This window comes from Larimichthys crocea, chromosome I, assembly GCF_000972845.2.
Source record: "Larimichthys crocea isolate SSNF chromosome I, L_crocea_2.0, whole genome shotgun sequence".
Taxonomy (NCBI): domain Eukaryota; kingdom Metazoa; phylum Chordata; class Actinopteri; family Sciaenidae; genus Larimichthys; species Larimichthys crocea.
In genome coordinates this window covers 32,681,570-32,698,735 of record NC_040011.1, presented here as the reverse complement: position 1 = coordinate 32,698,735, position 17,166 = coordinate 32,681,570, and the positions used below count along the sequence as shown (strand labels likewise).

Sequence of the window (17,166 nt, the reverse complement as noted above, 5' to 3'; positions counted from 1 at the left end):
ATCGACATGTGAGGCCTGTGAGCATCTATGGGTCACTGCGAACAAAGGAGGGTAAACACTCTAATCCACAATCTTAATCCTTGAATGAGAGCATAATATAGAAAAACACACATCATGGGACGACTGTTCACGGCCCGGCATGTTCTCAAACCATAGCAACAGATCTCATGTTATATTGGCATGCCTCCATGTGTTTGTTATATGCTTTAAAGCTCATACTGCAGATGGAGGGAGGGTAGTAAACAATAAAGAAGTTATAGAATACAGGGGCACACACACACAAACACACACAAAGGATATAATACATATAATCCTTCACTAGAGTGATCATGTGTTCCTGGAAGGCCTGAAAGATATTGTCAGGGGAATTAATTGTGTGTGAACTGAGAGTGTGTGGGAATGTCTACGTGTGTGTTTATGTACATACGACGCAAAAGAGTGTGTGTGTGTGTGTGTGTGTGTGTGTGTGTGTGTGTGTGTGTGTGTGTGTGTGTGTGTGTGTAACACATGTATTTCCGGTCATGCATGCTGCCGAACCAGCCAGAGCATGATGTCAGATCCTTGGCTAAGCCGACCAATCGGCTGGCTCCGTCCAGAGGCAGCCCACTCTAGAGTTCATCTCGCTGCCTTGCACTGCATGCCGTGGAGCGCAGTGTGCTGTGAGAATGTGTGTGTGTGTGTGTGTGTGTGTGTGTGTGCAGATACTGTGTACAGTATGTATATGTAGGACATTTCTGAAAACCTTCTTGCCTAGAAGAGTGTGGCGTGGGCGACTGCCTGTGGGCGAGCTGTGTGTGTAGAGAATAAGCAGTGCCATCTCTCATGTAATAATGTCAACCTCCTTCTGCCTAAAAAATGTGCTTCTCCATGGTAACCAAATCATGAAGAAGAGCCAGTGAGAGAAAGGGGGACAAAGCAGTGTTTGTGTGTGTGTGTGTGTGTGTGTGTGTGTGTGTGTGTCAGTGCTGAAAGACAATGACAGCAGAGAAAACTAAAAAAACAACAACACACATTTGCCATTTAGACTGCCCCGAGTTACCATAGCATGTGCTGTCTAATAAGAACTGAGAACTTTCCTTTCCTTATCTTTCCCTTCCTTACCTTGCCATTTTTCTCTTTCTTTACCTTCCCTTTCATTTGATCTCCTTTCCCTCTTTCCTCCACTCTTTCCTCCCATCTCCTTTTTTCTTTTCCTTTCATATCTTCCCTCTCATCTCCTTTGTCATGTTGCTTTCATTTCCTCCCCTCCCTTCCCCTCATGTTTTCCTTACTCTTTATTTTCTTCTCTTTCGCTTTCTACAATTCTTTTTATTTCCTTGTTTCCTCTACTCTCCTTTATCCTTTTCCTTTAATTTCCTCCCCTCGTGTTTTACATTCTCTTCCTTGCTTTGCCCTTTCTTAATTTTTCCTTTTCCTTTCCTTCACTCTGCTCTTTTTGTTTCTTTTTTTATTTCCCTGTCCTTTTCTGGTTTTCCTTTCCAATGTAATGTCTAACATTTTCTGCTCTTTCCCCTTTTTCCTTTCTCCTTTCCTCTCCACTTCCTTCACTATACTCTTTTCATTTTCTTTCTTATTTCCTTTCATCTCTCCTCACCCTCTAGCTCAGCTGACACACCTGGCTGCCTTGACAAATGAAGACGCCACACACCTGTCACTCATACTTCTCTATCCCATACCCCCTTCCCTTCATCTCCCGCCCCCAGCACTGCTCCATCCATTTGCTGACAAAATGGTGAAGGTGGTGCGTCGCTGTCGCAGCTCCGCCAGCAGCAGCAGCAGCAGCAGTATCTCGCGCCGAGAACAGCATTCATTTAGGCCTGAATTGTGTGAACATCAGCTTTTCTTTAAATGGGCAGAATAGATGGGAGCCTTGGGGGTGGCGGGAAGCGGGGAGGGTGTGGTTGGCTTTCAGTGAGTGTGTGCAGTGACCCTGCCCTCAGCACACACACACACCTCGACAGAATGACATATGAGGCAGCGCTGGGTGTAAACTGCCATCGTTCAGAGAATGGTAAATCCTGAATGGTGGGAAGAAAGACGACCGCAAAAGACATAATGCTCCATTTCCTCTAATAAGGTAGTACATCAACACTGCAAGCAGGCCAAATGCATTCAGTGGTGAGGAAGGCTGAGAGGAGGGCCGAGCTGTTGTGGCTGTAAATCCATGCAAGTTTTACATTTTTGATCTCAGGGTCGCAGAAAAGACTCTCGCTGCTCTCTACATTACCCAACAAGTCCTGCATACTAAACAACAAAATGCTGTATGTGCGACCGTCCCCTGAGACGGCGCATACAGTATGTGTATCCTGATCTGATGCCTCTATAAACAGGATGACATTTCTTGTCTGTGCCTTCCAAAACTGTTGCAAATCACTGTGGAAAAATATTTCTGCTTTATGACATGACAATGCCATAGTTCCTGTAAGGTTAGACTTAAGCGCAAAAACCACTTACGGTTAGGTTTTGGGAAGGTAATTTGTTAAATGACTCGTTCAGGGGTTTTGAGTGGCGTTGTATGAACTATTTATCCATAGTCAGTGTGTCACCTATAGTAAACTACAGTCAGTGTGCCCCCAACAAAAAAGTAGCACCAAGAACTGCTGTGGACAAGGTCAGCAACAAAATGTATTTTAGCCACGTAAGAATGTCCACTTAAAAAAAAGAAAAATTGTCTGACAGTTTAAGTGTATATATTTCAGACATTGTCAGACATCTTCTATTTTTGAGGGGTTTTTGGCTGTAGAAGCCAATTGTGGCGTGCACTGTATGCTGCGGATCAGCAGAGTGACAGAAAAAGATGGTCATGGTCGATGGTCATGAAAAAACAGGAGAACAGTCCAACTTTTGTTAACTTATCTATCTCTTTTCTCCAGACGGACACAAATCATAATTGATATGACCGTTCTGAACATGAACAAATCTTATTTATGGATATTTGTTGAAATGACTGATGCTGTCTTTTTTCATGGGAGGGCCAAACTGTGCAGGCATTTTGAGATAGCAACTAACTAAGTTGGTGTATACAAGATTCTTTTTAATAAATTAAAACAAAGCTGTTGTTTTTATGTAAAAAAAAAACTGGCACCTAGAATTTTACGGTAAATCTTCTTCTAATATTACAGTAAAAGGGTGTTACAGTAGTACTGTCGATTTCACATTTAAGGTTTATTCCATATTTTAAAATGTCTGTAGTTTTTACGGTGAAAAATGCCAAACCATGCCATTAAATATTATGGCGTTTCACTGTACAATTAACAGTACAATTAAAATGCTGCTTTACTCTATATACATTCTTTTAAATTAAATAAATAAATGTTTCGAAATATTTCATGGCATAATTATATAATAAAGACTTTTTTTTAACAGTGTACTGATAGGAATCATTGAAAAAATGAGAAATGAAAATGATTGAATTGAAACTGAAGTTGCAATAAACTAGAATGATCCTTTACATTAACACACATGTCCAAAAAACATGTGAGCTTTTCAGTGAGAGTGATATTAATATGCTGCTGTAACAGTATCATAGAGCACTTTACAAACATTAAAGACTTGTCTGGAGCATGTAGCTATTGGCTTTTGCCAGATCCAAACAGGGAGGTCCTATTATTAGACATACAGGCTGTGACTGTGAAGTCATATTTTCAGTTTGCTATAATGTTTGTCAGCCTCATAAGCACATATTTTTTTAGGCCCAGGAAATGTTGCACGGTGGTGTGGGGGTGGATACACAGAGAGAGAGAGAACACAGTAGACATGGGGACAGACAGTGAAAAGAGGGGGGTGAGAGTTAAATGGAGATGCTTAGGAATGGATGGAAGAAGGCAACAAAGAGCATTACAGAGACTACAACAGACACAGTGGTGTATGAGAGGAGGAGGAGGTGGAGCAGGAGGAGAAGGAGGAGGAGGAGAGAGCAGTGGGTTAGTCATCTAGTACTGAGAAACATGATTGAGATTATGCAGTGCATCCTCCCTTCCGGGTAAAATGTGCAGTGTCAGCTTGATGCAGTGAGCGAGCAAGACTCTGTGTAGCTGTATCAGTGTGAATCTGAGCATGTGTGTGTGTTAGTGGGGGATTGGAGGCCATAAATGAATTCAAACCACACAGATAATTACAAATAAACATGAGAAACGTCTGCAACCGGGTACTAAAAATTCAAATGAAGTCATCATATATCATATATGAAAAATACTACACAACTGTATAATGTGTAAAAATATATAGTATATACAATATAGGCTGTATCTTAGCACGTTTCTGTACTAGACTGTGTTTAGTACAGAAAACTATGAATTATTATGAAGACTATAAAGGGGTGATATGATATGTGGCTCAAAGTCAGACTGATTTTTTGATCTTTACTTTTCAAATATGAAATATTTGTACCTATATTTTACACATTCTAAAAATACAAGCTCCAGTGAATCAAGATTTGTGTGTGAGCACCTCGTCTCTGGTTGTGAATATCAGATATCTGATGTGTTTGAAGCCATTTTTGGCACAAAATCAGTCTTGTGGTTTGGGATCGATTTGGCCCAGATTAGCATAGAAAATCCTGAATGATTTTATTTTTATACCATCATTAAGTGTGCATGTGTGTGCGTTAAGACTCAGCGCCTGTCTGCTCTCCACTGGGAGGCAGTGCTCCTCTACAAAGGAGACAGATTGTCAGCGGTTTGTTCAGTTTCTGGAAGCCATCTGGAGCTGACATTAAACACACATAAACAAACACTCAGCCATTAACAAGCTATAGCACCAGCAATAGCACGGCAGCTTGACAGAGAGGGCTATGAAATACACATCAGCTTCCTCACACACTTCAGAGCTAGCTTAGCCGCTCCATCACATAACTGAAAGTGATTTTAGTGATGTGTTGCAACGTTTATTCCTCAACACTGATAATTAACACGATCTAATGGCAGAATATGGCATAAATGTGGTTTTTAATAGTACAATTTTTTCCTCTCCAGAGTCTGCCATGTTGAACCACCATGTTTCTACAGTAACCCAGAACAGACAGACTAAACACTAGATACAGCCTTTCCTGTTTTTTATGAATTTTTTCGGCCGCTGTAGGTACATGCTTGGAAGAGGAGGGTGAGGCAAGAGTATTCAGTTGGTTGTAATCTGCAACCTCACAGCTAGATACCACCACTGCGAACCATAAATTACCACTAACAGGGTTGGGTTTTCCCTTCACAGTACACCGTCCATCAATTTGAGTTTACCAAGCCCCCCTTAGTTACTGTTGCTATGCATGTTAGGCTTGCCATTCTCACAGGGCACATATACAATTCACAATGATAACAAAGGCAGATTTAATGCTAGAAGTAATTATTTCTGAAATAAAGACATAGACAGACTTCTCATATGTAGGCGACCATCGGCTGTGCCAGCTGAAATGGTAGCTGTCACTGTCAGATTTGTATAAGCTACAGCTATCCAATAAAGCTAATTCCAGCTCCATGAGCTGATTGAAAACCAGCAGACATTTTAATGTTTCTGATTTGCTTCAACAGGGAGACTTGTAAAATAGGTTTTGAATAGACACATGCTGCATGGCTAAATACATGATATCATACTTCTTTGCTTTAACACAACCCTTTTTGGCTGTTTAGCTTACAGATGTGTTTTGTTTCGACGTTACAAGAGATATAGCATAAGGACTTAATGGTGTACCTGGTAAACTTAATGCTATCTCTGGTAGCGTTGGTTGGGCTTAATGGAGTGTAAACTTCCCATAATCCTATAAAGAGCAAGAGAGAGCTGCTAACATTATCCTTTTACCTTGTATCCCCCCAAACTAATGTAGTTAGCAGTTAAAACATTTTTTGGAAGTAATGCTTGGATACTACTGTAGATGGTTGTAAGTTAGCTATATTGAAACTTCAATCACATGAAATGTGTTGTTCAAGTTTACAATCAATATTCTATTCAAAGATTTTGTTTTTGTAAAAACTAAAAAGATGCTCATAACTACTACAGGCCTGTGGACACAGCTTCATCATGTGTAGAAATCCAAAACTTTACAGGCCTGTGTTGCCTAGTTACGGTTGCAAAGCTATGATTGGATAAGACGCTTTAAGGTGGGCTAACTTAGCAATTCTATTGCTAAAAGAGCCTTGCATGCTCTAGTTGTCAGTATTTCAGTTAAGACGTTGGTCATCTTGATTCTCGGAATAGTGTGTTAAATGAGTTAAATGCCGTTCCTAGATTACGCCGACAGCAGCACATCATGCCTGTATGAAGAACACGGCTCGACGTTTCTATGCTGACTTATTTGCTGCCTTACCTGGAAGCATATTAAACAATGAATCCTCTCTCTGACTATTCACAGGCTCAGCGACGTCCCAAACTTAAAAAAACAAATCACTGCCGTTCTCTTCACCATTTGTGACTTTGACAGGGCTCAGCAGTAACAACACTTTGGCAACATTTTGCAGTGACCAAGCATTAAGGGGAAGTGGTAAGTGGACAAAGTGGAACATATACCTGGGCCCCTCCCGTCTCCCCATGGCAAGGCTGGTCTGGTCTCAAACACACAGGCAGGGAAAGCATGCACAGGCATGAGTGTGCATTCATTGTGCATTCAGATAAATGGTCTGTAGGGTAGAGTGCTTTATTTTATGCATGCCAGCTGAAATGCCAATCTCCCCATCCCCATTTTTAGTCAAGGATTTAGTCCAGTAACAGTTTGCCCCCTTTTAGCACAGCCATGCCTACAGCCATAGGAAGAGGGGTCAGGATGGGTCAGAAGGGTGAGACACCCCTGCCGACATTAGCCTACATTATGGCTCATGCTCACTCTGCCCGCCAGTTGATTTTTCAGGGTCTGCATTCATTCTCAGAATTAGAGTACTGATGCAGGATCACCAGCCAGCTGCCCTGGGACCTCTTAACCACAATGATCTGTGAGGCAAAAACTGATCGTGGGTCTGAATTCCTGTTCTGATACTGTGAATGAGCACAGACCCGAGTGTGAAGGGAAGACAATAGTAGTGACCCATGCAGCAAAATCCATCACCCAGCAAGCCTTACCCTGTCCTTCACTATGAGACACTTTGCAAGGGGAGGAGACAGACAATGGACACAGAGTTAGTCAGGGTTTACACTGAAGAGAAAATCTGAAGAGGACACAGTAGTTCCAGGTGGCGTCACCCCACACGGTACAGCAAACGCTCGGAGATATCAAAGTTAACAAAAAAAAAACTATGAACTATCAGGGACTCCCTCTGTTCAGTTAAGTCAGTAATCCATAAGTGGATTTGTACACACACTGGCTCCGTTCCAATCCAATAGCTCACTCTCTTGCATCTGCAGTGGTTTCTCAGCTTCTTTTTCTTACAGCTGGGAAATTCTAGATCTTTTTTTTTTTTTATATATATCACCTTTTCAGGGTAGAAGAACAGACAAGAGAAATCTCAGCTCCAGATTTGAACACAGCCAGCGTTTTCTGTGTGAGTTTTTTTTTTTTTACCTTTAGGTGGCACAAACATCACATTCACAGCACAGAGAGAACACAAAAAAGATGCTAACCACTTTGTCCTCCTTTGTGGCATGCAGTCCAGGTAGCAGTGAGAATTGAGAAAAGTGAGGAAGTGTGGAAGTGGGGCAAGAAAAGGAAAGAAGAGAAAGAAATGAAAGAACATGAAAAGATGTAATAAGAAAGATAAACAGAGGGTGAGTTGGTGAAATGGGATATTGGACAGTTTGTGGGAAAAAGAAGAGGAAAAGAGAAGGGAAAGAGGACGCGGTGCAAACATTTGTTAATTATATTCTGCAGATTAATACACATACTTGATATTCAGTGACAGAGTGTGAGGTGGTGAGGACAGCAGGATGTGAATGTATGTGACCACTGACATGTTAGGCTGCAGCGACATGCATGACTCAGCTTGGCGTGACCTTGGTGTGACTCATGACCTGTGACAGCATCGAGTGTGTCACGGCTCCTCAGCACAGAGTAAACTGGGACATCAAAAGCAACATGGAACATGTTCATCCACAACCCTTACCTTTATGTCTATACATACACCATACATATCTGTCCAGTTCATTTTATATTTTAAATATTCACGTTATTATGACACATTGGCTTATAAAGTGCTTCTGATGTCAGCAAAAGGGCAAAACAAAAAAAAATAGTTATGATTAAGCTATAATGATTTTATCTCTGTTTTAACCTCAGGATACATGCTAATTATTTAAGAGGTTGTGGTTTTACTTTATTTTTAAAGTAAACTGCTGTGAATTAATAGAAATACAGTGCGATGAATTAATAAATCTATTATTGCTAGTCCCTCTTTAATAATACAGTGTGTCCATCATGATGTCAAACAGAGGTGAAGCTTTGTGGCCTAAACAGTATTTGGATGGCATTTGCACAGCGTGTTACTGCGATGCCTTCTGCAGGGCACAGGGGAGCACTGCACAGCTCTGTCATTAGGAACTGATGAATTATTACAGTAAGCTGCTTAGAAACCAATATGAGTTTATAGACTAATATTTCTAGTCAATAACTTTGCAGTTTTACGGAGCCCCTGCAGTGCTTTGGATATTTTGTAACGTGTCATCTGAGAATTGATATTAAAATGTCTTTCAAGACTTATTTTCAGCAGAGCTTTCATTAGAGTTCAGTCTGTGTAACAGACTCATATAAGGATCACTAAGTTAACTTCAAAGCCTGTGGTTGCATAGCACTCTTTGTAAACCTGTGAAACCATCAACATCTGAACAAGCTCAACACATTTGTTTGTTTGTTTGTTTGTTTGTTGTACATGGTACTTTTTTAGAATAACACTTGGTACTTTTTTTTAAATCAACATTTGATAATGTGCTACAATCTAAAACATTTTGTACCTTTTTAGTACTATTGTGCTACTGTTGTATGTTAATGGAACTGTGGTACTGATTCAAAAGGATAGAGAAAAACATTTCTGTATTTGGATGAATGCCTTTAAACCACTTTAAAGGACCAGTGTTTAGGGGTATCACAAATTGAGGTAAGTGAGGTTGCAAAACGCAACCAACTGAACACTCGTCTTTCAAGTGTGAACAGTACAGTGGCTGCAAAATTCATGAAAAAGGCCTCATATGGAGCCAGTGTTTGGTTTGTCTGTTATGGGCTACTGTAGAAACATGACAGTGCAACATGGAAGAAATTTTACACTCTGGTCCTTTAAAGTAAAAACCACAGCGAGGTATTCTTATGTCCGAAAGTTTAAAGAGCCATCTTTCCTCTTTACTAGCTGTACAGTATGTAGCCTGTTCATATGGATACATCCAATGAATCAAGCTGTGGTACACACAGTGAGTTTTGTTCTCCAAACATGTTTGCTATATTCTTATACTGTTGTACTGCAATATTTAATACTGCTAACTAGAGGGAAACACTGTGTGCTGCTGATGTGGGTAAATGAGCACAGTGCAGGCAGGGGAAGGTTTTTATATAATAAAACAAAGCTCACACTTTCCTAACCCTGTTATTCTGCTTGGCTGGCCAGACGGCCTGGGACAGAGGCAAGCATCGGCGAGACCAAAGGACTCCACTCACGACACATCTCTCCCACACACACAGACACACACACACACACACACACACACACACACACAGGAAAGGAAGGAAGACAATGTACATGTTGTGTTCTCTTGTAAGGATTTATGCTTTGCTCACTGAGTGTAGAATTTCAGACGTGTTTGGTTAAGAGATGCAAAAAAGTTAAATTGAAGTTTGATCATTAAAGTAGCTGTAGTAGTTAGATTATTTATTTGTATTTAAATTCTATATAGAAACATACCATGTTCATAAAAGTCATATTAATTGATTAATTGATTGAGCACAATTTATCTTATCCACAAATAAATCATTTGCTTTCTTTGTTGTATTTATAGATTTCATTTACATCATACTAGTCTCAGCTCTTTATGTAAAGGCCTGCCTGCTGTGAAGATAATATTAATGGCTTTACCAACAGAGATACTATCTTTATCCCCTATTCTCACTGGCCTTTGAGTTCTGCATACGTGTGATGCCAGTGTGAATCCAGGTCCAACTGGGCTGTGCGGATCCTGAACAGATTGGGGACCAGCAGGCCAAGGGGTGGAGGGCCTAAAGTCAGGTAAAAAACCCAGAAGGAGGTCCTCTCTCTTTGGTTGGAGGGGAGCCCAGCTTGGATGGAAGAGAACTAGGTCTTAAAATAGTGAAAACATGTTTGGTTTATAGATCGTAATTATGGTTATTACTTGATTTGATGTGTGCCTGTTCAGCCTGTAGCTTAGCAGTTTTTTTTATTTTTATTTTTAGCCATGCTATGTTCCCCAGAGAAGGACTTCTTCTGACTTTGGTAATCCCCTGACTTTTCATCTTGTGCCACCAGCAGGTCAAAGAATTGACTTTTTTTCCAGGGAAACAACTCATTATCAACAAGATGGATGAGTTTTGGACGTCTAAGTTCCCCATGGGATCATCTAAACATCACGATTTCTTGAATTTTCTCCAGCTCCAGAACTCTTCAAATACTGCAAACTAATGATATTCCCATCAGGCTCAAGTGTTACTTTGTGTTTAGTTCTAATTAGCATATGTTAGCATGTTAACAAACTAAGATTATTAACACTCATACCTTGTACTCAGATACCTGGTAATCATCAGCATGTTAACATGGATATTGCGACTGTCCCAGCTTTGCTGCCACTGTCTTTCTGTTATTTAATCAGCAGTACATGATAAATGTTTAATGTCTTATTGCTATCAATAAACGGTAGCTGTATGGTTAGCCATTTTGATTTGGAGGGCTCTTTTTCTCACTGGTCTTGGTCTTTGTTTGGGCATGTTGCCTGAGAAGGTCAGCACAGTCACCGTCTGACTTGCTTGATGGCTGCAGTGCAGTCACAGGAGACACAGGACAACACAGATGCTGTTACTGGTTTTAACGTTCATGTTCAAGTGAGCTATGGTGCTTCAATGTATAACCGTTCCACAAACACTACAGCCTCCAGACTTAAAATGAGCCCTGAAGGGTCTATGACTAGTGCCATGCCATTCCTCCAATACACTTTGGTCTCACCAAAGTGTGACCAGGATGCGACAAAGCGGACAGTAACAGACACAGAAGCAGAAGGACCAACTGGACGAAAAGCTACAGCAGGGATGAGGTGAGTGTGAGAGGGGGAAAGAAAGAAAAAGGTCAGAGGTCAGTTTCCTCACATTGTTGGACCGCAGAGAGACCCGCCCTCCGCAGCGAGCGCAGAATTTGGTCTGGCAGTAGGAGCAGAGGTGGCCGCAGCCGTCGGCAAACTTGGTCTTGCGGCAGATGCCGCAGGTGGGCGCATCGTCCTTCAGCTGGGTCTGCTGGCGCCGCGTCTCCGCCCCGATGCGACGCACCTCCTGTTTGTAGCTCTCAAACTGCTGGTGCAGTGTTCTGAGACGGGATGAGAGAGAAGTTGAAGATTACTCAACATGCATTCACATACTCATTGTACTTCATAACCTGTACCCTGTTCAGCAGTCTTCCTGTAAATATCCTTAGATTCATAAACACAAAAACACAGACAGACGTAGTGGAATTTCTGAATAAATGAATAATTTTCTAAATAAATAAATCCAATGGAAACAATGTCGATGTTATGCATGCGCACTTTTGAGGACAACATTTCAGTTCCAGCAAAAATAACCGGCAATTAAGGCGCCACTTGAAAGGTGCCTTTCAAAAATAATCATACACGCAATTAAATGAAACTTCAGCTCAGTTTTGCTCTCTCTGGCTCGCAGCCTTTCCCCTCCCTGCTTCCCAGGATGCCTATGATGGAAATAACCCGAGTGTGAATTGCAAATCAGACCATGTGAAAACACCCACAATGTTGTCTCAACAGAACTGTCAAAGGAATACTGCATTAGCATATCATGGTTCTCATATAGGGGACCCAGACAGGCACTTTAATTACTTCGCTGAGTGAGAGAGATAGAGAGGAAGGAGATGGCTTCATTCACAGCTTTGCAGCCAATCTGCCTATTTGTGGAAGCAGACGAACTTTAGTGAAGTCGCTGGCAGCACACTGATTTTCTCACAGCCGTGCCTGAGAGTTACTTGTCAAAAGGAATCCATGAAGTCACAGATTTTTGCACATTTGCTGAGGTAAAAATGAATACTAAGTACTAAATCTTAACCCTAAAAAGAAAAGTGTGTGGATGTGGAAGGCCTGCTGGTTAACTCCTCACTGATTAATGGTTCAGAGGAGAAAATATTTGTGCTAGAGCAGTTGATTCATTTCTGATGAATCATTTAGTCCATAATACATCAGAAGAAAGTAACAAACACCCATCACATGTTCACGTCAACATTTAAACTGCTGGTCAAGATGTTCCATTTACACTGATGTTGAACTAGATCACCTGGGTCTATTGAATGCAGACATGTCCTCCCGTCTGTAGTGCTCAGGCGTTGGGTAGGAAACAGGTAGAAAACATAACACCTGACCTGTTGTCAGCAGCTTTGTGTGGTCAACAAAATCAAACAGATAACAGTCCTCAACCATGACCCATCCAAAGTCCAGGGACGATGCTGTGTCTTCACAGAGTACTTTTCAGTTGGAAAAAATGGTCCTATATCTTTGTCAGTCTTTACTCAAAAAAACAAGCTGTTTATGTAATTCCCACAAAGTGTTCCCGAAGAAAATCTTTCATCAGTTGCCAAACAGAAACTCTCCAAGTCTGACTGAAAGCAGTCGTACATTCCTCATCACTAGTGTCTTTCTAGCTGTCTCTGGCTAATGCTCGAGCAGAGACAGCAGACTGCCACCATACAGAGCTGGAACAGGGAGGTGACTGGCGGACTGGGAGGCATTTGGCCAATCAGCTGACACAGCGAATGGCTGGAACGGGGACAGCGATTTAGTGAGGTGGAATGATGAATGAAAGGTGAAAAATAAAAAAATGTTATGGTAAGGAATATTTTCTGGAAAAATACACGCTGGTGTCAAAGTTGATGAAATGAAACATCTTATAACACACAGCCTACGCACCTTTAGGATGATATTGTGAATATTGTCAAGTCATAGATGCATTTTTATTAAATATTTGGTACGTTTAAGTTAAAATGCTGAAGTCTCACAACACCTAAGACAACTAATATTATACCATTACACCTGTTCTGATCTCTTCATATGTCACCAGTTTTAGCTGAGGAACAGAGACTAAATCACTGAACAGACATGCAAACACAAGCATCCAGAGGAATCCTGGAACTGTAGTCCTCCAGACAGACATGGATAAAAGTGTCTGCACATTCAAATATACTCATGAGATGCTTTCACTTTTCACTTTGATTTATCTAACAGTCATAAATCATTATGAACAGACCTCGGAGTTGACACAAACCCAAACTAAACCCATCCACACGCAATCCAAGTGGAAAAACAACATGACACTGTTGCGGCAGCAACGTCATAAAACATGACCCCTGACCCAGAGGAGCTATCTATCCTGCCAATAGGAGCCCAGGGGCTGAGCCAAGCCCGGGCGCCATGGGAACAGCTGTCAGAAACAGAGTTTGCACAGCCAGTTGTCATGGTAACGTAGTGGCATCAAATGCTGGGTGTCAGCGGGTGTCAGTGCACCAGCTGTTCCTGTTCTTAGAGCCACCGTTTCGTCGGTCTTCTCCCTCATTTCCACGCATCAAGAACACACGCACAAGGCGTGTTTTTCATGTAAAAATAAACCTGTGTTCTCAGTCCAAATCACACTGCAGCAGGAAGAGTGTCACCACCTTTGACTGGAAATCTCTAGATTTAGCTTGGTGTAAGTTAAGGTGATCAAGAACTGATAAAACACAAGAATATCTCTTGTGTGAAAGTAGTTCTTCTATATTCTCATATATCTTAATGTGAAGATGAAGTGAAGTGGTCACCTCTTCCCATGACTCTTAGCTACCAATATGGAAACCTGTTGTGTCTATAAACTGATGTGTTGCTCACCTGGGGGCAACAAGCTGGTGACAATTCTCTGTGGATGAATGATCCCTTCCACTTCCATGCTACACATGACTGTAGACAAACAATAAAGACAAATGCTCCAGTTTATTCTCCCAGTTTGATAACTGACAGAGATGGACAGTGAGTGTGTGATAGAAACAAACAAAAAGAAAATTACACATTATAAATGGTAGAGTCCATAAGGAAAGCAATCAACTATATAAAGGCACATATAAAATATCACAGCTACAGCGTTCACCAAACATGTACAGCTCTCTGTCGCACAGACACCATCCGGTATTTAAAAATTCACAACCTATTAATAGACAATGTGACAGTCCTGATTCATGCTCTCCGAGTCAGCACACACTTCCCGTATACGTCAGAATTTCCACCTAAATGCACATCATGACCGCTACCTTCGTCTATGTTCGTGTAAACCTTGACTCAGCAGGGGGCATACATCAGTGACCCCAACCATACGGATGAAAACACTAATCACTCTGTGAAGACACAGGAAAAGACGTCCTCTCTGAGGTAAGGACACGCTCTGTGTTCACTCTACTGTGTGCTCATGGATTACAGGCCTGAGCCTGCTGCCTCCCCAGGGGTCAGCCACCATGCCTGGGCTCACAGGTGGTGAAGAACGAGTAGAGCAGACAGACTCCTTCGTCAGTCCTTTTTCAGCTGCAAAATAATGTATATACATGCAGTTACTGTGTAAAAGTCATTGTTAATTTTAAGCAAAAGCGATCAATATTTCTTTGTATCGACAATGACTCAAATTACTATGTGTAAAGTGAAAGCAGATACTAATAGTTACAGACCAATTTAGCATTTCCCCCCACTCTATGTAGCCTTCAGACCCTATTTATACCAAATCAGGCACTGTGGCGGGTTGCACAGGGTTGTGTGGCAGAAAAAAGTTTTTTTCTCTGATTCACCAATCTTTCATACCAGTGCCTCTTCATCATCATTCACTGTCTCTTTTGCTCGACCACTGCTCTCTGGACACAGGCCAAGGGAAACTTCTTTTTGCAGCATAGTCTGTGAGCCAAGCAAAGATGTAGAATATATTAAATAAACCAAGCCAGAACACAACTGTGAGAGTATCACAAAGTCCATGAACTTTACCCAGAGCGCTCAGTTTCAGTGACATTTCAGGCTGACTGTGGAGCAGTTTGACGGGTCTAATCGTCGGACTGACCACTGCACCACAACGTCAGGTTGGGTCTCTCCAAAAGTTTAATCTGGCTGAACTTGTTGGCCACAGGTCGCTGTGTTTTTTTTTTCTGACACCCCTGTGGTTCGTGTCTGCACAGCCAATACGCAGTACCTCTCTTTAAATTAATGGGAAAATGCTGCATTTGCGCCGTAGTGCCAGATTTGCTCTAAATCGGACCTTAAGACCCTTTTAGCTCATTTCTGTTGAGTTGCCCAGTCCACATATCCATTCATTCATTCAGTCATTAACTTCAACTGTTTACAGTGGTAAAAGCTCTGATAAGCCACTGTATGCCACCTGCTCAGCACCAAACACCAGTAAGAAACTGCATACATTACAGTACACTACTCATTACTGAAGAAAAGTAACCTATTCACACAACTGTAATGTGTTACTATGTGACACTGTTAGCATGTGGCCCTGGCAGACAGTGACCGGGGGGGGGGGGTCCAAGTGGTGTGAACTGGCCGGACTGTGGCTGTCTCCTCTCTCTAGGTCAACACCATGAGCCAGCAGGGACAGCCAGAGAGCCCAGATGTGGGTTAGCCCAGCTTTAGCCTTGTCAAAACAGGTTACACACACACAAAGAGAGGCAAATATATAAACAGAAAACACATATACGCATGTTTGGTTTGCCTTCACCTATGGCCTCACATATTCAGCTCAGTCCATGATCAAGGACTCCCTCCCTCTTTGTCTCCCTTGTTCTCTTCATCCATCCCTCGTGTCTCCACTGTCTTCACCAGTCGCTGGTGTGGAGTTGTTAATTAGCACTGCTATGAATACATTGCCCAAGGATGGGGAGGGTGAGGGGAAAGCTCTGTGTGTGTGTGTGTGTGTGTGTGTGTGTGTGTGTGTGTGTGTGTGTGTGTGTGTGTGTGTGTGTGTGTGTGTGTGCGTGTGTGTGTAGGGCAGTACTATTTCTGTCTCATCAGCTGATTGCTGGTGACGCCTTGCAGAAGACTCTTTCTCAGTTGGAGGAGACACCAAAAAAAACTTGAAAAGAAGCAGTCTGTATGTTTTAGCAGGAAGTCCTGATGGACCGTTCTCTTGGTTATTGTTGTTTGGCCTGTGGCAAGCAGTGTCAATTCACAACTTTTGAAACAATCGATTGCACACAGAAGTGAACAACAGCAGGCTTCTCATATTTAACCTCTGGCTGTGGATTTATCTGGACTTCATCAGCTGTAGTTAGCTCGTGTAAGTGAATGCCATTACAAGACCACTTTTTAATGATTCTTCCTTAAGAGAATCCTGTAAAAGGGTCTTAAATATGCACATCATCATACATACATGATATCACACTGAAATACAGGATAAAACATCATGTTCCCAAAAAGTCAACATCCTTACTAGATGACAATTGATGTAAAAGGAATAAAAACACAATAGAAACAAATCTACTCATTAGCTTTGTATTATAGTACATAATTAAGAGTATGGATCAGGACACACACCCAGCACCAACCACCAGACAAATACCGGTAGAAAGTGGTTGGTAGAGTTGCTTCAATCACTGGCCACCGAAAAACAACGGTAACCTATTGAGTGGCATTCACTTGCCACTTGGCCGGTGGACAAAAAAGCAACTTTTGCATCCATGACTTGATACAGGTAGAATAAAAAGAGCAACAAATTCATGTTTAAATATTTCCAAACAGTATGTTTCAATACTATTCTGGACTTGAGGATGAGGACCAACCAATGAGTTTGGCAACCATGATCCTAACCATTTTCTGTTTGATACATAAGATGTTCCAGGGTTGGAAAGCTAGAAAGGAAAAAGAAACCGTTCAAACTACAAAGATTCTAAGTACTTCTCTTATTAAAGCATCATACACATTGTTTCAACATGGGGAGAAATCGTAAGCTGACAGACCTCTGGTGCCCAGTCAGGGTTTCCAATGATTGGGTTTAGCAAACGGTCAATGAACACAAAAGGTTGGAACAACACAAGGTGCAGAGGTTTG

General features: G+C 41.7%; 1 protein-coding gene across 14 annotated transcripts in view; it reads right to left on the bottom strand.

Moving 5' to 3' along the window:
• Window positions 1–17,166, bottom strand: part of rims1b (regulating synaptic membrane exocytosis 1b) — a 71,526-nt gene that overhangs the window by 38,619 nt on the left and 15,741 nt on the right. For 12 of the 14 annotated variants that reach the window (XM_027285777.1, XM_027285947.1, XM_027285927.1 and 9 more), the window contains exons 2-4: window positions 11,210–11,423; window positions 7,540–7,551; window positions 7,042–7,062 (exon numbers count right to left, since the gene is read on the bottom strand). In XM_027285777.1, coding sequence (XP_027141578.1) covers window positions 7,042–7,062; window positions 7,540–7,551; window positions 11,210–11,423 — 247 coding nt within the window. The remainder of the gene's footprint in view (window positions 1–7,041; window positions 7,063–7,539; window positions 7,552–11,209; window positions 11,424–17,166) is intronic. The other 2 variants (XM_027285813.1, XM_027285868.1) reach the window with 2 other exon arrangements.